At 37.4% G+C, this 20798-nt stretch overlaps 3 protein-coding genes and 1 pseudogene across 4 annotated transcripts; 1 reads left to right on the top strand and 3 right to left on the bottom strand.

The window, feature by feature from the left end:
* Positions 1-2: 2 nt before the first annotated feature.
* Positions 3-8448, bottom strand: LOC124445270 (annotated as a pseudogene).
* Positions 8449-9342: 894 nt separating this feature from the next.
* LOC124445251 (interferon-inducible GTPase 5-like) lies at positions 9343-11877 on the bottom strand. Its single transcript, XM_046995958.1, has 3 exons — positions 11628-11877; positions 10098-10675; positions 9343-9924 (listed from the first exon to the last, which is right to left on the bottom strand). The coding sequence occupies exons 1-3, from the start codon at positions 11813-11815 to the stop codon at positions 9497-9499; spliced, it is 1194 nt and encodes a 397-aa protein (XP_046851914.1). The 5' UTR covers positions 11816-11877; the 3' UTR covers positions 9343-9496.
* Positions 11878-12502: 625 nt separating this feature from the next.
* Positions 12503-17150, top strand: LOC124438043 (signal transducer and activator of transcription 5A-like). Of its 2 annotated transcripts, XR_006945955.1 has the most exons (11): positions 12505-12716; positions 13480-13576; positions 13799-13873; positions 13946-14029; positions 14130-14213; positions 14307-14387; positions 14478-14536; positions 14852-14933; positions 15192-15465; positions 15775-15881; positions 16842-17150. XR_006945955.1 is itself a non-coding variant. In XM_046988036.1 (7 exons), exons 1-7 carry the CDS (start codon positions 12565-12567, stop codon positions 14520-14522), a joined length of 618 nt encoding a protein of 205 aa, XP_046843992.1. In that variant the 5' UTR covers positions 12503-12564; the 3' UTR covers positions 14523-14537. The 2 variants fall into 2 exon arrangements, 1 of the variants encoding a protein (XP_046843992.1); XM_046988036.1 differs by lacking the exons at positions 14852-14933; positions 15192-15465; positions 15775-15881; positions 16842-17150 and having other exon boundaries at positions 12503-12716; positions 14478-14537.
* On the bottom strand, positions 15744-17070 carry LOC124438055. Its single transcript, XM_046988049.1, has 2 exons — positions 16881-17070; positions 15744-16732 (listed from the first exon to the last, which is right to left on the bottom strand). Exons 1-2 carry the CDS (start codon positions 17068-17070, stop codon positions 16305-16307), a joined length of 618 nt encoding a protein of 205 aa, XP_046844005.1. The 3' UTR covers positions 15744-16304.
* Positions 17151-20798: the final 3648 nt, after the last annotated feature.

The following is a 20798-nucleotide window of genomic DNA, read 5'->3' as shown; positions in this document are numbered from 1 at the left end:
CATTTCTACTTTACGTTTTTTATTTCTGCAAAAATGCACTAACAGTAATAAAGTCACTTGAAAACGAGTTAGTCAAGATCTAAGTCTTCCGCGGATGTTATCATTACTTGATCAAGGAATTCTAAAGCTACACTCTCCATCTGGAGACACACAATTTCGTAAAAAGAATACGTCGAACAAAACGATATTCCCCCGGCAATCGCAGAACTAATAACTGGCACGAACCGTGCAAACTCTTCAACTGTAGAACTGGTTGCGTAGGTAGCCATTATTGCTGCAAGTTGTGCTGCACTTGTAAACATAATTGGCGAACTTTCTCTTGATGGGATGGCGTCAACATGTTAAATTCATGCGAGTTTCATCTGGCAAAACCAAGCTGTGATTTATAGAAATTCACTTCGCTTGCGATAGAGGAAGATCAACGGCAATAGACAATCCAGGTAAAGGTACCAATGCACTAACTGCTGATGCTGTTGCTATCTTCCCAAATTCGGCCTAAAAACATATGACTATTAAGGTTCATATAGAAAACATACCAGTTTTTAGCTTTTGCGCTTAGACTTAGAATCCTAGGATGCGATGCAACAGTAAGTTTCTTTTTACAGGGGGAATTTCAACATAAATGAAAAACACGAAAGACATACCTCGAAGAACATCAGCTTTTCGTTTCAGAATGTCAGTAGAAAGGCTGGTCAGCACACCTGTCGGAAATTATGTAAATAAATTATGATTGTTATTTGAGACTAGGAACTTATCGTTAAAGCGGAAAAAGGAACTTATGATTATTGAGTATTTTAGAAGGGTCCAATTAAGACGGCATTGCCTTTTGTTGATGCCTGTGAACGAGTAAGGAGCATGAATTGGAATTGATGTATAACTTTGACTAGAAAATTAAATTGATGACATTTTGAGAATTGTGTTTGACTGCGCGCTAGCTTTAGATAGTATACAGTCCCATAGAGAATCGGCCGACGCATAACTGCTTTGTGCTAACGTGCAAAGGAGAAATTTGCTACACGTGGTCCTTCGAGTCGGAGCTTTTATTTGGAAAATTCAAGTTCGGTAGATGGAAAGAACATTGGAAGAGTTAATGAAAAAGAAACGAGTGCGCGCAGGACATGGAGGATCGGCGAGAAAAATCGCCAGTAAATTGAAAGACAAAATAAGAGGAACAGACAGTGAGATCGATAGAAATGAATTGAAACAATTACGAGACGGGTTAAATGATAAAATTGCAACATTGAAAGTCTTTGATGAAGCGGTTATCGAACTCATGAGTGAAATAATCGAAGAAAATGTGGAAGAAGAACTGGGTAAAGAAATAGAAGATGCGGATGAGATACTAGCGGAATTCGAGAGACTAATTTTGGATTCAAACGATATCATCAAGGAGTCAATTTCCCCAGTTGAAACGGCAACAAGGACATTGAACGACACATTGAATAGCAGTTCGAGTAGTGAGACGCAAAGAGTTATTCGAGCAAAACTCCCAAAGCTGGAAGTAAAGAAATTTAGCGGACGGTCACAGGAATGGCAAGAGTTTTGCGATTCGTTCGACAGTGCGGTGAATAGCAATGATGGATTGGCGGACGTAGACAAGTTTGCGTACTTGAGGAGTTATTTACTCGAGCCCGCAAGATCGACAATGTCGGGATTTACGTTAACTTCGGCAAACTATCACGAAGCAGTAGAATTATTGAAAGGTAGATCCAGAAAGCACACATCCAGGACCTGATGAATTTTAAATCCATAACGGACGAAGAAGATATCGACAAGCTACGGCGGTTATACGATACCTGCGAGACGAACTACCGTGGGTTAAAGGCCCTAGGAGAGGACGAAGCCGCGTATTCAGCAATTGTAGTACCAGAAGTTATTGCGAAGTTACCGGACGCCTTTCGATTGACAATTACAAGAGGCCACGATTTCGCTGAGTGGTCAATGAAAGATGCGTTGAATGCGATTCTTAAAGAGTTAGAGCTTCGAGAAGCTCACAAGCCGATCGGAGAAAGGAGCAAGGGAAATGACGGGGAGAAACAATAAGAAAGATCGAGACATTATAGACAAATCGGGTCGGCGTCACGCAAAACACGAAGGTCGCAACGAGGGGTCAACAAACGGATAAAGCAGCACGAAACTGCGTTTATTGTCTCGGGGAACACAGACCGGAGGAATGTAAGAAAGTCATTAATGTAAATGAGAGAAAACAGCTGATTTGTAATTACGGAAGATGTTTTATTTGCTTGAAGAAAGGACATGTCAGTAAAAATTGTAATAATAATAATAAATGTAATGCATGTGGGAAGGCACACCATAGGTCAATTTGTGAAGCCAATGGGATTCTTTCAGGCGATGTTCAAACCAACCATTCTATTTTGGGATCTCATTGTAGGGTAGTATTACAGACAGCACAGGCTTTTATTAAGGGAGATAAAGGAAGTGTTAGAGTCTGAATCTTATTTGATTCAGGAAGTGACAAGTCATTTGTGAAAAGAAAGATAATACAGAGAGCAGGTATTCAGTCTATTAGAAAGGAATGGGTAGAAATCAAATCATTTGGTATAGAGAAGGCTGAAGGTAAATTGCGAGAAGTGCTTCAATTAGAGTTGACTTCAGTTACAGGGGGAGAGAGTGTGAATATTGAAGCATATAGTGTAGACTGTATATCTCAACTTAGAAATGAACATCTGGAGTTGAGAAAAAGGGATTATTCTCATTTAAAAGGTCTGTGGTTTTCAGATGTTTGCAAGGATAAGGATGTTTTGGAAATTGAGGTTTTGGTCGGAGCTGATTATCTTTGGTGGTTTCAGGAAGGAAATGTTTTTCGGGGACAGGTAGATGAACCGGTGGCTGTGTCTACTAAATTAGGCCCATGAAAGCTAGAAACGATTTAGATAACTTGCACACTCAAGTAAACTTCATTGCTCATGAAAGCTCTAGCAATTTAAATTTGGATATGAATGTCAATCGCTTGTGGGATTTTGAAACTATAGGAATAGTTAAAGAGGACGAGATTCACGAGTCTTTGAAGGATTCTATTGTGTTTAATGGTATAAGATACAGTGTTAAATTGCCTTGGAAGGAAGGACATAGATTAGATTCTACAAATTTTAATGTAAGCTTGAAAAGATTAAAAGGTCAGTTAGTCCGGCTGAAGAAAGAACCAGACATTATGGATGAGTATGACAAGACAATCAAGGATCAGTTGAGTAGCGGTGTTATAGAACCAGTCATAGAATTAGAGCGAGCCGATAAAATACATTACCTACCACATCATGCAGTTGTTCGTCGTAAAGATGCGAAGACAACCAAGGTACGAGTTGTTTATGGTGCGTCATGTAAAGAGTCACCAAAAGATTCCTCGCTTAATGACTGTTTGCATGTGGGACCAAAATTAGCACCATTATTATTTCACATTTTGATAAGGTTTAGGGAGAAAAGAGTTGCGTTAGTGGCAGACATTGAAAAAGCATTTTTGGACATTGCACTTGACACTTTGGACAGGGATTGCCTAAGATTTTTATGGGTAGATGATGTGAATAGTGAAAGGGTAAGACCTGTGGAATACCGGTTTTGTAGAGTAGTGTTTGGGGTTAATTGCTCTCCATTTTTGTTGAATGCAATGCTACAGTATCATTTAGACTCATTCATGGAAGTAGATAGAGAATTTGTTAGGAAACTCAGAGACAGCTTTTATGTAGATGACCTTGTGTCAGGTGATCAATCGAGGAAAGCAGCAATCATGTTATATGAGACAGCAAGTAAGCAAATGGCTGCAGGAGGATTTAAGCTTAGGAAGTGGCTCAGTAATGATGAGAGTGTTCTTAAAGAAATAGAAAGGAGAGAAGGAAGCAATTTAGAAGGGAGAAAGGTAGATGTAGTTATGAAGAATGTGGTTGATGATCAAACTTTTGCAAAAGCATCTGTTGGGGAAAATAGTAGTAGTGGAAGTTTTGAGAAGGTACTGGAATTGGGATGGGTGTGTAAATCAGATCAATTTGTGTTTTGCCTGTGGAAATTGGCTGAAAGAGCAAAAACACTCATTCCTAGTAAGCGAAACATACTAAGTGTACTTGCATAATTATTTGACCCGTTGGGTATTGTAAGCCCAATCATAGTTTGTGTTAAGTTATTGTTTCAGGAGTTGTGTATTGAGAACATTGAATGGGATAAAGAGTAGGATGGTGACAGGAGGAAACAGTGGGAGGTGTGGATAGAAGAGTTAGAGCAAGTAAGGGACTTAGTAGTGACGAGATGTGTTTATGGTAGTTTGATTGGTGAGACAAAGTGTTATTTGCATGGGTATGCAGATGCCAGCCTGAAGGCATACTGTGCAGTAATATATTTCGTAACAGAACTAAATGGGGCTTATCATGTAGAATTGCTTACTGCGAAAACGAGGATAGCGCCATTGAAATCTCAGACCATTCCCAGATTAGAACTTATGTCGGCTAGGATACTGGCAGTGTTAATGGACACAGTGAAGTCAGCGTTGGGAGGATACGTACAGTTTATTGGAACATAGTATTGGTTAGACAGTATGACTGCATTGTGCTGGATCAGTAATAAGGGAGAATGGAAACAATTTGTACGCCATAGAGTTAACGAAATTTTAAAATTTAGCAGAAAGGATGATTGGAGACATTGCCCAGGTGTAGAGAACCTAGCTGACTTAGGTTCTAGGGAGTTGCAGCATCGCAATTAAAGGGAAGTGAGCTTTGGTGGAAAAGACCAAGGTGGTTGTCAGGTCCACAGTGCAAATGGTCAAGGGCAAAAGAGGTTAAGGATACAGAGGAAAGTCTTGCTGAGGTAAAAAGGATTGCATTAGTTGCAACACAGGTAGTAGAGAGTGCAGTGAAGTTTGGAGATTTTAGTGATATAGAAAGACTTGTAAGGGTCATGGCATTTGTTCAACGGTTTGTAGACAATTTGAAGGCAAAAGTTAAGCATGAGGCAGGGAATACGGGAGCATTGAGAGTATCAGAGCTGGTGATAGCAGAGCAAGTGTTGATAAAATGGGCTCAAAAGGAAGTAAGGAAACGTAGTGATTATGAGCAAATAGTCAGACAATTGAACATAGTGGAGCGTAATGGGATGATTAGATGTAAGGGTAGACTTGGCAATTCAGAGTTAGAGTTAGAAGCGAGGGAACCAATTTTATTGCCTAAGCATCACCACTTAACAGAATTAATCATTAAAGATTGCCATAGGAAGGTTCACCATAGTGGGGTGAGAGCGACCTTAGCTCAGCTACGCAGCAAATTTTGGGTGCCTCGAGGTAGACAGATTGTAAAAAGGGTGATTGGTAATTGTATGATTTGTAGAAGACATCAAGGCCAGGCTTACAAAACACCAGTGTAAGCAGGTCTGCCAGACTTTAGAGTACAATATTTCCCTCACTTTTCTAAGGTAGGTGTGGATTTTGCGGGACCATTGTTTGCAAAAGAAGGTGGGCAGATGGTTAAGGTGTACATTGCATTATTTTCTTGCTGTGTGACAAGAGCAATTCATCTTGACTTAGTTTTAGTGCACGTTGTTTTTTGAATTGCATGTGAAGGTTCACCGCTAGAAGGGGAACACCTTCGCTAATGGTTTCGGACAATGCCAAGACGTTTAAAGCAAGGAGGTGAAATCATTTTTGGAATGTAATAGGTTGGTGTGGAAATTTAATTTGGCAAGGACACCTTGGTGGGGTGGATTTTTTGAAAGAATGGTAGCGTTGGTGAAAGGTTGTCTGAGGAAGATATTGGGTAATGCTAGATTTAATAGGGAAGAACTGTTGACGACATTAGTTGAGGTAGAAGGTACGTTAAACTCCAGATCTTTGACGTATGTGTACGATGATGAAGTAAATGTGGATGTACTGACTCATTCCCATCTCATGCTTGGAAAACGATTAACATCTATTCCAGACGAAGAAGTTCAAAACGCTATTAGGGATGAAGATGAAGGAGAGATAAAACGTAGGTTTAGATATTTAGCGAAATTGAGGACACATTTTTGGTCAAGGTGGAGGAAGGAGTACTGAACAAATTTAAGAGAATACCATAAGGTCGAAAAAGTGAAGGGTAGTTTTTGTCCAAAAGTAGGTGATGTCGTTCTTGTTTTTGACGAAAGTTTAAAAAGAGGGTTTTGGAAAACAGCGAGAATTGAGAGATTAGTCGTAGCAAAGGATGATATAGTCAGAGGAGCAGAAGTCAGAGTTGTCAGTAAAGGAAGGCCTCAGTATATAAGTAGGCCTCTGCAAAAATTGTATCCACTTGAGATAGATGTAAGGGTACATGATAACGGAGTGCAAGGTAGTGAGATATTAGAGGATAGAGAAAAGGAGAGCATGGCAGGAAGTAACAGGAGACCCAGAAGGGCTGCAGCTGTGGATGCATGTTGGCGAACAAAAGTTATGTTTGACCCTAAAGGCTCAAAGGGGGGAGTGTGTCGGAAATTATGTAAATAAATTATGATTGTTATTTGAGACTGGGAACTTATCGTTAAAGCGGAAAAAGGAACTTATGATTATTGAGTATTTTAGAAGGGTCCAATTCAGACGGCATTGTCTTTTGTTGATGCCTGTGAACGAGTAAGGAGCATGAATTGGAATTGATGACATTTTGAGAATTGTGTTTGACTGCGCGCTAGCTTTAGATAGTATACAGTCCCATAGAGAACCGGCGGACGCATAACTGCTTTGTGCTAACGTGCAAGGGAGAAATTTGCTACAACACCTAAAGACAAAGTGAGACACTCTCGTTGTCGAAACGGCAGAACGTCGAGAATAGACTGGGTTAAAAGTGCGAAATCCCATTTGGTAGGATGGTGGTTACTGATAAGAAACACTTTATCTTCGTTCAATCCATGACGGACGCCTTGAAAATTTTTCCAACAATCAGTACGAATCTTCTTCAACATTTCTTCTTCTTTGAACGCTTTCTTTCGTTTCTCGTTGTTGTAATCCACATCGATGTGTGTGCGAATGAAAAAGAAAGACTTGTCGATAGAGATAACTTTTTTCGCCAGAATCAGATCATTTTGAGTGAATCGTCCCCTGGTGAAAATCAAGAAGGTGTCGTACTTCTCCAAGTTTACTTTTTCACAGTACGTGGGTAAATCAGGATAGTTGGGTGTTCCAATGCCGGGAAGATCCCAGAAAATAATTTTGGGATTTGTTGGATGAGGATATGATATCGCCATCAAAGTTGTCTCTGTCACTCCAGTTTCTGCTGCGTCTTCATCGTCTTCTCGAAGTCTTTAATTAAGAAATATAGCTGTAATTTAGATGTTCTGTTCATTTAAAGTCCAGTTAGCGAAATGCTCGTCTAGCTGTAATTTGGTATTGATAATGCTTACTATTGATATTACTTATTGTATAAGGTATTGGGGCTTGGGCTCAGTCGCTTGCCGCAATTTTGTATGAGGGAACATAAGTGGAGGAGAAGAAAAATTTTCCATGTGAAGTACTCGTTTCTCCGCTTTTTCCGTAGGTGAGAAATGCTATAGTGAACAGGTATGACGACCGAAGGAGTGTAGTTTGAGCACTAAAGTTGAGCAATGACAAAATAACAGCCCTCTGTGATTGCATGATTGAAAGTTGTATTACTCCATTTTATTTAAGACCTCTTCAGTCTGAAGTTGTCTTAAATAAAGACGAAACGTTACAATAAATTCAATTTTACAATTTTTAGTCTATTTCTATGGTTCAAATTAAAACTTTATGTTGGGCATTAATTTTTATTACAGGAATTCGATTTCCGCTCGGCAAGTCCCTCGCTACTAATCCATTTTCAGTATAGGCTAGTATGATTTGTAAAGGCATAGACCATTAGTATTTTAGAGTTATTTTGCGAAATTGTCTAAGCAGGGAGGGAAAATTACATTTTATCTTAGGAGAGACAGCTGTAGTATTTATAGTGCAATCGCCTTTATTTGCAAGTGTAACATAAATTGACACTTATTTTCGATTTCATGACATTGTTCATGAGACATTTATGTTTTAATTTCTGCTTTATTCAATTTTTTTCTAGTTTAGTCGTAAAGTAAAATTATAATAATGAAAGCGTACGTTTAAAGCAAAATTAAAATGAAATTTTTCTCGTAACTTAAAGAAATAGTAATTACAACTTTGACAGTTTGAAATATTCAAACGAAATATTTGTTGTTTTTTTATGATTTTAATAAATTTGATCTACATTTCTCTTACCCTCGTATGGCGTTAATAAAACTAGATTTTCCAACGCCTGAGTTGCCTGTCACCCCAATCTTGATTTCTACATCTTTCCAACGGCCTAGTTGTGTTCTAAAAAAATCTTCGATACCGGAGACACCGTGTTCCTCGACATAACCTTTTACCTCTTCCATGGAAACAAGTTCCCACTCTTCATCATCCATGTTTTCTACGAAATTAGGTGTTGAACGTCTTCGCTGCTTACTCAAATGTTTTGCGGATAATGAGCAAAATAACGAAAGTGAAGAAGATTTCCAGGAATTCCCCTTTTGATTACAAGACAGAAATTGTTATGACGTTATATCCGGTTATGTATAATTGTTGAGTGCAATAACAGGAAGTCGAAAGTAGCTTCCGAACTCCGCCACTACAACGTATTTGCACTTGAAGTAGCTAATTTTTATACTTTGTGGAAAGTTTTGTTTCAATAAATTATTGTCATTTTGGTGTCCTGCAAAAACATTCCATCCTTCATGAGTAAATTGAGACTATCTTTTGTCTTGCAAGTGTGCTACTCTCAAATATTTTCTATCTTTCTTTTTACAAAAACGAAAGTCGATGCTACCAATTATATCAGTATAATTGACGGTTATTTACCATTCCTATTTTGTGGCGACGGTTGAACTCCGCTAAATTATTCTTTACGATACATTGTACTCTATGTCTATGATGCTGATTTAGATTCCAGTTTAGTTCATGACATGATAAAGTTGCAACTGGTTTTGTGAATCTTGCACGTCGCCCAGGCAATATTCCTTTGATTATGTCGAATGGATGCAGCAACTCAAGCCTGATGAATAACGAAATTTATTCTCTTGCAATGTTTACCTCATACATATATTGCTCACTCACTCAGACTATATCTTCAACCCATTCACAACAAAACATCACTCAAAATTTTGCTAAGTCTATTGGTTACCAAAAATTATAATTATAGAGAATTTGTCTCTCTGTCAATAGAACAATCAAATAATATAACTTATTTCCAGCACTGGTATTTGTCTGGTAATATTTTAGGTCCATTTATAAGGGCAATCAGTTTATGATCAAAATGCATTATTAATTCTTTAACAACAATGAGTGGTTTATTGATCTTTAAAAAGGCAGATGATCAAAATTTCCAGTTGACTGAAAACGGAATTTTAATTGCCATGCTCACAAATTATTTACATAAAAAGAGAAGTATGGTATTTTTAAAGTCTCAAATGTTAATACTTTTGATAACATTTATATCTCAGCAAAAATTTACTCATGATAACAACATCGCTAGAAAACGTGTTAGTCAATGTCCAAATCATCAACAGATTTTATATTGGCTTGATGAAGAAACTCGAGAGCAGCTTTCTCCGATTGAGACACACAACTTTGTAAGAACAAATACGTTGAAGTAAACGATATTCCTCCAGCAATCACTGAACCAATAATTGGCACGAATCGCACCATTTCTTCAACTGTAGAACTGGTTGCGTAGGTGGCCATTATTTTGGCAAGTTGTGCTGCACTTGTAGTGCATAATTGGCGAACAAGGTTTTGCTGGGCTGGTGTCAACATGTTGAATTCTTGCGAGTTTTCATCTGGCAAACCAAGTTGAAATTTGTAGAAATTCATTTCCCTTGTTATAAGTGTGACATCAACTGCAATAGACAATCCAGGTAAAGGTACCAATGCACCAACTGCTGATGCTGTTGCTATCATCCAAATTCTACCTGAAACGTTTCAAGTTGAAAAACGTATCAGTTTGTTGACCTTGATATAGTTCTTTTCATGCTGTTTACTAAATTATAACTGTGTGTAGGATCCTAACGGCAACAAATTTTTACAGAAGGTAAACTCTAAGATGGCAACAAGTTAACTATCAGACGTAAGGTGTGTCACATACCTCGAAGAACATCGGCTTTTCGCTTTAGAATGTCAGTAGAAAGGCTAGTTAGCACACCTAAGGACAAAGTGAGACATTCTCGTTGTCGAAACGGCAGAACGTCGAGAATAGACTGGGTTAAAAGTGCGAAATCCCATTTGGTAGGATGATGGTTACTGATAAGAAACACTTTATCTTCGTTCAATCCATGACGGATGCCTTGAAAATTTTTCCAACAATCAGTACGAATCTTCTTCAACATTTCTTCTTCTTTGAACGCTTTCTTTCGTTTCTCGTTGTTGTAATCCACATCGATGTGAGTACGAATGAAAAAGAAAGACTTGTCGATAGAGATAACTTTTTTCGCTAGAATCAGATCATTTTGAGTGAATCGTCCCCTGGTGAAAACCAAGAAGGTGTCGTACTTCTCCAAGTTTACTTTTTCACAGTACGTGGGTAAATCAGGATAGTTGGGTGTTCCAATGCCGGGAAGATCCCAGAAAATAATTTTGGGATTTGTTGGATGAGGATATGATGTCGCCATCATAGTTGTCTCTGTCACTCCAGTTTCTGCTGCGTCTTCATCGTCTTCTCGAAGTCTATAATTAAGAATTATAGCTGTAATTTAGATGTTCTGTTCATTTAAAGTCCAGTTAGCGAAATGCTCATCTAGCTGTAATTTGGCATTTATAATGCTTACTATTAATATTACTTCTTGTATAAGGTATTGGGGCTTGGGCTCAGTCGCTTGCCGCAATTTTGTATGAGGGAATATAAGTGGAGGAGAAGAAAAATTTTCCATGTGAACTACTCGTTTCTCCGCTTTTTCCGTAGGTGAGAAATGCAGTAGTGAACAGGTATGACGACCGAAGGCGTGTAGTTTGAGCACTAAAGTTGAGCAATGACAAAATAACAGCCCTTTGTGATTGCATGAGTGAAAGTTGTATTAATCCATTTTATTTAAGACATCTTCAGTCTGAAGTTGTCTTAAATAAAGACGAAACGTTACAATAAATTCGATGTTACAATTTTTAGTCTATTTCTATGGTTCAAATTAAAACTTTATGTTGGGCATTAATTTTTATTACACGAATTCGATTTCCGCTCGGCAAGTCTCTCGCTACTAATCCATTTTCAGTGTAGGCTAGTATGATTTATAATGGCATAGACCATTAGTATTTTAGAGTTATTTTGCGAAATTGTCTAAGCAGGGAGAGAAAATTACATTTTATCTTAGGAGGGACAGCTGTAGCATTTATAGTGGAATCGCCTTTATTTGCAAGTGTAACATAAATTGACACTTATTTATTTTCGATTTCATGACATTGTTCATGAGACATTTATGTTTTAATTTCTGTTTTATTCAATTTTTTCCTAGTTTAGTCGTAAAGAAAAATTATAATAATGAAAGCGTGCGTTTAAAGCAAAATTAAAATGAAATTTTTCTCGTAACTTAAAGAAATAGTAATTACAACTTTGACAGTTTGAAAGATTCAAACGAAATATTTGTTTTCTTATGATTGTAATAAATTTGATCTACATTTCTCTTACCCTCGTATGGCGTTAATAAAACTAGATTTTCCAACGCCTGAGTTGCCTGTCACCCCAATATTTATTTCTACATCTTTCCAACGGCCTAGTTTTGTTTTAAAAAAATCTTCGATACCGGAGACACCGTGTTCCTCGACATAACCTTTTACGTCTTCCATAAAAACATGTTCCCACGAGTTATCATCCATATTCTTCAGGAAAAATTGACGTTTAATTCTTTCGCTGCTAGCTCGAATGGTGTACAAATGGAAACCAACACGAAAGTGACACAAGTGAATATATAGATTTCCAGGAATTCCCCTTTCATTCCGAGGCGGAAATTGTGTTATGACGTCCTGACGTACTGCATGGCTGGGTAGTACAGGAATTGCAGTTCCGGAAATTATAAATAGCCTCTCTCCCTACGAGCGGTCGTGCTGGTCGTGGCTCGGCTGTCTCTCTCCTCCACAAGCTGCAGCTCCAACACCGATTAGAAAGAGCGTTCAAGGAAGAGGGGAGGGAAAGGGTAATTTACTCCTGACCCCGGGTCCCAAATGAAAAAAGGAGGCAAAGGAAAGAGAAATGATCGAAAGCTGTAAAATGTGTCCATGGGTAACAGAGAAAGTCCCCCCCCCCAGACAGAAAGTTCGTTTTGAATTATGATGTTTGCATTATCTTCAAACTTTGGCTACAGAAATTAATTTCATATTTTACTCGTTTTTCCATCATTGATATGACAACATAAGAATTAAAAATCACTCTCTCAATTTGTTTACTACTGTTAGTATCTGCGATTTTCACTTTACTAGGAAAATCAGCCGGAAATAATAAATCCATGGGCTTCTGTGAACGCACATATTTTCTGAGGATGCGCGTGCGTGTTTTATTTCCTATCAATTTCCTTTGAAAACATGCAAACAGATTTCTTTGAGATAGATTTTACGCGAAGTACTTATCAATGAACATTAGAAAGAGAAGCATGACTTTTTGGGAGCAACTGCAATCATTGCAAGGCGATGGTCAAGCGAAGATTGGCGAGCTTTTGGGCAAATATTCGTTAGAGCTTGAAGTACAATCTCATTTGGCCGCTTGGCTTGAAAATCAACCTTGGTGAGTTAACTTTACAATTTTTTATTTTTTTAATTTGCTCATTGCGTTGCTAATCATATTTCAATTATTCTCTTTCATGTTTCGTAAAAATCATTCTTCGGGGATTTAAATAATGAGCTTCTGTTGCGGATTTTATAATGTATCAAATTTGCTGAATAATTGTTCTTAGAACATTTTATTGTTATTTAAACGCGCTTGTGGCTGTTAATAGTTATGTTTGCAATTGTTTAACGATATTTTCATGGTTCTTGTGCCTTTTTGTTTTGTTATCTTGTCGATCGAGTTTTTAACATCTCTCTTTGGATGAGAACAACTCACGACGAACATGCAACATTGCCAAGGTTAACTAGGGTGAATATCTTTGAGAGTAGTTTTGAACCTGTAATCTTAGACGTGTTTTATCGAGAAGACCACAAAAAGTTTTCTCTTGCGTAAATGAACGAGAATTTCCGTGTAAACATTTTCATGTTTTTTTGTTAGACATGATAGTAAACATTACTAGGAATAACAGGAAATTGAAAATGACATAATTCCGGGGGGCGGGACGTTTGTTTCTTCTTTCTTCGCATGCACGTTTTGTGTCTTTGGAGCACTTTGGAGACGTACAAAGTGTTGTACACACAAGCTGTCAATTTACTGTCATACGTCATGAAACTTGATAGTATGGGATTTTTTTGGACTGTTGTTGATGACAATCATAATCAATTTGATGAAAATATCAGAATGAAAATCAACCAACAATTTTGACTGTTTTTGTGTGCAGGAGTGATGCTGTTGATAGCAATGTACCTGAACAAGAACAAAAAGCAAAGGAGCTCTTACAAAATCTTGTTGAGGCTCTTAGACATAAATCCAAACAGGTATTTGATGTGTTGGTATGTGTTATACATTGACCTATCTTTTGCAATGAGACATCATGTGAAGATTCAGTACATTGTAAACTTTATTGTTTCCAGTAAATTAGGTAATGATGTAGAAGGCCAATTTCTTGAATGTTTTTTTAGTGAACACAGATTTCCATGTAGGACTAACACAACCAACTTGAATTTCAAGTTGCTTAATTGAACAAGCCTATTTTTTAGGTGGAAAATGTTGGCAGACCATTGGAAGCCATGATATTGGTGAATAAACTTAAAGAAACTGCAAACAATGTTGAGGTTAATGCTCAAATTTGCAATTAAGAAATCAATTTTTTTCACTGCTTTATAACATGGTCTTTATGATTTTAGATGAAATATAGAAATAATGTGACTAGTCTTGCTATCACAATACAGCAACTTCTTTTTGAAGAATCACAGTTATTAATGGCTCAGGTGTGCACCTCCAGATTTACCTTCAAAACAAGTATCTACTGTTTATTCTGTTGTTTGTTTTAATTTTGTAGTTTAATTTTACATTATAAAATTTGTATAGGAACAATTAGTCAATGGGATGGATGGAACGGAGGAGGCTCGACAATCTGAGTTTATTGCAAATGTACTTTCACAAAATTCTCAGGTATGTAGATATGCTTCATGTAATTTTAGTTTATAGTAATTAAAGGGAAACAATAATTTACTTCTTAATAATTACTGCACATGCATTAATTAGGAAATGGAGAATGCTGTAAAGAGTTTGGAACAAGAGAAAGAAAGTTATGTCATTCAGTTTGAGGAAAGAAGAAATAAATTGGTAAGACATTCGTTCATGTGTTACGTTGGTTTTTATTAGTCTTAAACATTGGCGACTAAAGTTGGGCATAATTTTATTCTTTTTCCAAAGTTGTCTTGGAAGGAAAGTATAGAGAGCTTCAAAATAGCTCTTTAGCTGATTCAACCAAGGTAAGACCAAGTAATTTTCAATGGAAACTGTGTTTTGTGACCATCCCTCACTATCTATCATTTTTAATAAATGAGGCATGCATGCTTACAGCTTCCTTTTTAAAGTAAATTGTTCAAAATTAACTGATTATTGGTTGCATTAAACAATGGTCTAACCTTCATAACCTCGACCTTTCAACCTCAAACTGAAAAAGACAAGGGTCTCATAAAAAGACAGGTTGCATAACAAAAGTTTCACTATATTTAAATCCATGTTAAGTTTTATGTTGATTTCTGACATTTTTTGAGATAGAAATTGTCATTTCTATTTTATAGGAAGAAAGTCTTCAGCGTTGTCGAGGGGATATGGAGAAACTTTGGGCCGCCATCAAGCGAAGAACTACTTTCTTGTCGAAATGTAAGTATGGTTTGACTCGCAGAGCTACAAAGTTTGACATTGATATAAAATGCAGGAACAATAGTTTAAGTAGCTGTGCTTGAAATTAGTAAAACAACCTTTATACATCATAATGTATCAACTTGTATACATCATTCATTGCATGTATTGCAAAGGTTCAGTGTGTCAAGATTTATAAGACTTCAGTGTATCAAGGTCATTATAATGTTTCATTGGTAAAATGATTGTTTTACTAAGTAGAACTATTGCATTTTATAGGAAGCTATTGAGAAGCTGAAAGTTCAACTGGAACACTTTCAAGAGTATCAGAAAAGTATATTAACTGAGATTTGCAATTGGAAATATCAGCAAAAATTGGCTCATTGTGGTTATCCTGAACCTGGAACTTTGGACGAAGTAAAGAAACAGAAAGAAATCATCAGAGAACTTTAAAATTGCCATGGATATCACCATAGTAAACAACATGCATTTTTTTGACAGTTGTGAAGCTCTGGCCAAGCTTGAATGGCGTGGCTACACACATACATCACAGGTATGTAAATCTTTTCAGGCAATTTTAATAACTTGAGTGATAATAACCATTAAATGTACATGCCCTTGCTTTTTTCCTACCTGAAGCACATTGCTTTAAAGATAGTTATTGCTCATATATGTCTAATGGAAGAAAAGCAGTTTTTGATTTTCGTAACATACAATTGTTGAACGACTCCATGAGTTAAGTGAAGTGGGTTTACGTATTAAAGGCAAAAATAGGTGAATGTTGAATGACTAGAGTATAGTCTTGTGAGTTAATTAAAGACATTAAAAATGTTCACATGAAATTTTATATTTGCTTATAAAGGTTGAGAATCTTTTTCTACAAGTGTTGCAAAACAATCCAATGGAACTCAATAGAATGACAGAACTAAAGAACGCGTATAAAAATCTTCTTACTCAGCTTATTCAGGGGTAAGAAAGATTTAAAAATGAGTTTTGTTTAAAACAATTAACATAAATTTTCATGGCAAGTTGTATGTCACATTCTGTGCAAAAGAATTAGCTATAGCTCACTTGACAAAATAATTGTCGCTACTTGAGTAGCAAATTATGACTAAAGAAAACTGCTCAGAAAATAAATCACTTTGTTTGGATTTGTTTTGAACAATGGCCAGTGGGAATTTATGTTAATTATTGCTCATTAGTTTGCAATGATAACGTTTATGTGCGTTGATCATCTTCAACACTAAAGATGTGTGATTGACTCCAGTTTTTACTTGATACAATAAATATGAATAATAGTAATGATGGTAGACTGCATCTCAAACATTTCTACTTTACGTTTTTTATTTCTGCAAAAATGCACTAACAGTAATAAAGTCACTTGAAAACGAGTTAGTCAAGATCTAAGTTGTCCACGTATTTTATCATTACTTGATCAAGGAATCCTAAAGCTACACTTTCCATCTGAGACACACAATTTCGTAAAAAAAAATACGTTGAACAAAACGATATTTCCTCGGTAATCGCAGAACCAATAACTGGCACGAACCGTGCAAACTCTTCAACTGTAGAACTGGTTGCATAGGTAGCCATTATTGTTGCAAGTTGTGTTGCACTTGTAAAGCATAATTGGCGAACTTTCTCTTGATGGGATGGCGTCAACATGTTGAATTCATGCGAGTTTTCATCTGGCAAACCAAGCTGTGATTTATAGAAATTCACTTCGCTTGCGATAAGAGGAAGATCAACGGCAATAGACAATCCAGGTAAAGGTACCAATGCACCAACTGCTGATGCTGTTGCTATCTTCCAAATTCGGCCTAAAACATATGACTATTAAGGTTCATATAGAAAACATACCAGTTTTTAGCTTTTGCGCTTAGACTTAGAATCCTAGGATGCTATGCAACAGTAATTTTCTTTTTACAGGGGGAATTTCAACATCAATTAAAAACACGAAAGACATACCTCGAAGAACATCAGCTTTTCGTTTCAGAATGTCAGTAGAAAGGCTGGTCAGCACACCTGTCGGAAATTTTGTAAATAAATTATGATTGTTATTTGAGATTAGGAACTTATCGTTAAAGCGGAAAAAGGAACTTATGATTATTGAGTATTTTAGAAGGGTCCAATTAAGACGGTATTGTCTTTTGTTCATGCCTGTGAACGAGTAAGGAGCATGAATTGGAATTAATGTATAACTTTGACTTGAAAATTAAATTGATGACATTTTGAGAATTGTGTTTGACTGCGCGCTAGCTTTGGATAGTATACAGTCCCATAGAGAATCGGCCGACGCATAACTGCTTTGTGCTAACGTGCAAGGGAGAAATTTGCTACACGTGGTCCTTCGAGTCGGAGCTTTTATTTATTGGAAAGAACAATGGAAGAGTTAATGAAAAAGAAACAAGTGCGCGCAGGACATAGAAGATCGGCGAGAAAAATCGCCAGTAAATTGAAAGACAAAATAAGAGGAACAGACGGTGAGATCGATAGAAATGAATTGAAACAATTACGAGACGGGTTAAATGATAAAATTGCAACATTGAAAGTCTTTGATGAAACGGTTATCGAACTCCGGAGCGAAATAATCGAAGAAAATGTGGAAGAAGAACTGGGTAAAGAAATAGAAGATGCGGATGAGATACTAGCGGAATTCGAGAGACTAATTTTGGATTCAAACGATATCATCGAGGAGTCAATTCCACCAGTTGAAACGGCAACAAGGACATTGAACGACACATTGAATAGCAGTTCGAGTAGTGAGACGCAAAGAGTTATTCGAGCAAAACTCCCAAAGCTGGAAGTAAAGAAATTTAGCGGACGGTCACATGAATAGCAAGAGTTTTGGGATTCGTTCGACAGTGCGGTGAATAGCAATGATGGATTGGCGGACGTAGACAAGTTTGCGTACTTGAGGAGTTATTTACTCGAGCCCGCAAGATCGACAATATCGGGATTTGCGTTAACTTCGGCGAACTATCACGAAGCAGTAGAATTATTGAAAGGTAGATCCAGAAAAGCACACATCCAGGACCTGATGAATGTTAAATCCATAACGGACGAAGAAGATATCGACAAGCTACGGCAGTTAACGATACCTGCGAGACGAACAACCGTGGGTTAAAGGCCCTAGGAGTGGACGAAGCCGCGTATTCAGCAATCGTAGTACCAGAAGTTATTGCGAAGTTATCGGACGCCTTTCGATTGAAGATTACAAGAGGCCACGATTTCGCTGAGTGGTCAATGAAAGATGCGTTGAATGCGATTCTTAAAGAGTTAGAGCTTCGAGAAGCTCACAAGCCGATCAGAGAAAGGAGCAAGGGAAATGACGGGGAGAAACAACAAGAAAGATCGAGACATTATAGACAAATCGGGTCGGCGTCACGCAAAACACGAAGGTCGCAACGAGGGGTCAACAAACGGATAAAGCAGCACGAAACTGCGTTTCGGGGAACACAGACCGGAGGAATGTAAGAAAGTCATTAATGTAAATGAGAGAAAACAGCTGATTCGTAAGTACGGAAGATGTTTTATTTGCTTGAAGAAAGGACATGTCAGTAAAAATTGTAATAATAATAATAAATGTAATGCATGTGGGAAGGCACACCATGGGTCAATTTGTGAAACCAATGGGATTCTTTCAGGCGATGTTCAAACCAACCATTCTATTTTGGGATCTCATTGTAGGGTAGAATTACAGACAGCACAGGCTTTTATTAAGGGAGATAAGGGAAGTGTTAGAGTCAGAGTCTTATTTGATTCAGGAAGTCACAAGTCATTTGTGAAAAGAAAGATAATACAGAGAGCAGGTATTCAGTCTATTAGAAAGGAATGGGTAGAAATCAAATCATTTGGTCAAGAGAAGGCTGAAGGTAAATTGCGAGAAGTGTTTCAATTAGAGTTGACTTCAGTTACATGGGGAGAGAGTGTGAATATTGAAGCATATAGTGTGGACTGTATATCTTAACTTAGAAATGAACATGTGGAGTTGAGAAAAAGGGATTATTCTCATTTAAAAGGTCTGTGGTTTTCAGATGTTTGCAAGGATAAGGATGTTTTGGAAATTGAGGTTTTGGTCGGAGCTGATTATCTTTGGTGGTTTCAGGAAGGAAATGTTTTTCGGGGACGGGTAGATGAACCGGTGGCTGTGTCTACTAAATTAGGCCCATGAAAGCTAGAAGCGATTTAGATAACTTGCACACTCAAGTAAACTTCATTGCTCATGAAAGCTCTAGCAATTTAAATTTGGATGGGAATGTCAATCGCTTGTGGGATTTTGAAACTATAGGAATAGTTAAAGAGGACGAGATTCACAAGTCTTTGAAGGATTCTATTGTGTTTAATGGTATTAGATACAGTGTTAAATTGCCTTGGAAGGAAGGACATAGATTAGATTCTACAAATTTTAATGTAAGCTTGAAAAGATTAAAAGGTCAGTTAGTCCGGCTGAAGAAAGAACCAGACATTTTGGATGAGTATGACAAGAAAATCAAGGATCAGTTGAGTAGTGGTGTTATATAACCAGTCATAGAATTAGAGCAAGCCGATAAAATACATTACCTACCACATCATGCAGTTGTTCATAAAGATGCAAAGACAACCAAGGTACGAGTTGTTTATGATGCGTCATGTAAAGAGTCACCAAAAGATTCCTTGCTTAATGACTGTTTGCATGTGGGACCAAAATTAGCACCATTGTTATTTCACATTTTGATAAGGTTTAGGGAGAAAAGAGTTGCGTTAGTGGCAGACATTGAAAAAGCATTTTTGTACATTGCAGTTGACACTTTGGACAGGGATTGCCTAAGATTTTTATGGGTAGATGATGTGAATAGTGAAAGGGTAAGACCTGTGGAATACCGGTTTTGTAGAGTAGTGTTTGGGGTTAATTGCTCTCCATTTTCGTTGAATGCAATGTTACAGTATCATTTAGACTCATTCATGGAAGTAGATAGAGAATTTGTTAGGAAACTCAAAGACAGCTTTTATGTAGGATGACCTTGTGTCAGGTGATCAATCGAGGAAAGCAGCAATCATGTTATATGAGAAAGCAATTAAGCAAATGGCTGCAGGGGGATTTAAGCTTAGAAAGTGGCTCAGTAATGATGTGCGTGTTCTTAAAGAAATAGAAAGGAGAGAAGGAAGCAATTTAGAAGGGAGAAAAGTAGATGTAGTTATGAAGAATGTGGTTGATGATCAAACTTACGCAAAAGCATCTGTTGGGGAAAATAGTAGTAGTGGAAGTTTTGAGAAGGTACTGGGATTGGGATGGGTGTGTAAATCAGATCAATTTGTGTTTTGCCAGTGGAAATTGGCTGAAAGAGCAAAAACACTCATTCCTAGTAAACGAAACATGCTAAGTGTACTTGCAGGATTATTTGACCCCTTGGGTATTGTAAGCCCAATCATAGTTTGTGTTAAGTTATTGTTTCAGGAGTTGTGTATTGAGAACATTGAATGGGATAAAGAGTAGGATGGTGACAGGAGGAAATGGTGGGAGGTGTGGATAGAAGAGTTAGAGCAAGTAAGGGACTTAGTAGTGACGAGATGTGTTTATGGTAGTTTGATTGGTGAGACAAAGTGTTATTTGCATGGGTATGCAGATGCCAGCCTGAAGGCATACTGTGCAGTAATATATTTCGTAAGAGAACTAAATGGGGCTTATCATGTAGAATTGCTTACTGCGAAAACGAGGATAGCGCCATTGAAATCGCAGACCATTCCCAGATTAGAACTTATGTCGGCTGGGATACTGGCAGTGTTAATGGACACGGTTAAGTCAGCGTTGGGAGGATACGTACAGTTTATAGGAACATACTATTGCTTAGACAGTATGACTGCAATGTGCTGGATCAGTAATAAGGGAGAATGGAAACAATTTGT

This window comes from Xenia sp. Carnegie-2017, unplaced genomic scaffold (assembly GCF_021976095.1).
Source record: "Xenia sp. Carnegie-2017 unplaced genomic scaffold, XeniaSp_v1 HiC_scaffold_1, whole genome shotgun sequence".
NCBI lineage: Eukaryota > Metazoa > Cnidaria > Anthozoa > Malacalcyonacea > Xeniidae > Xenia > Xenia sp. Carnegie-2017.
This window is presented reverse-complemented; position numbering and strand designations above follow the sequence as displayed.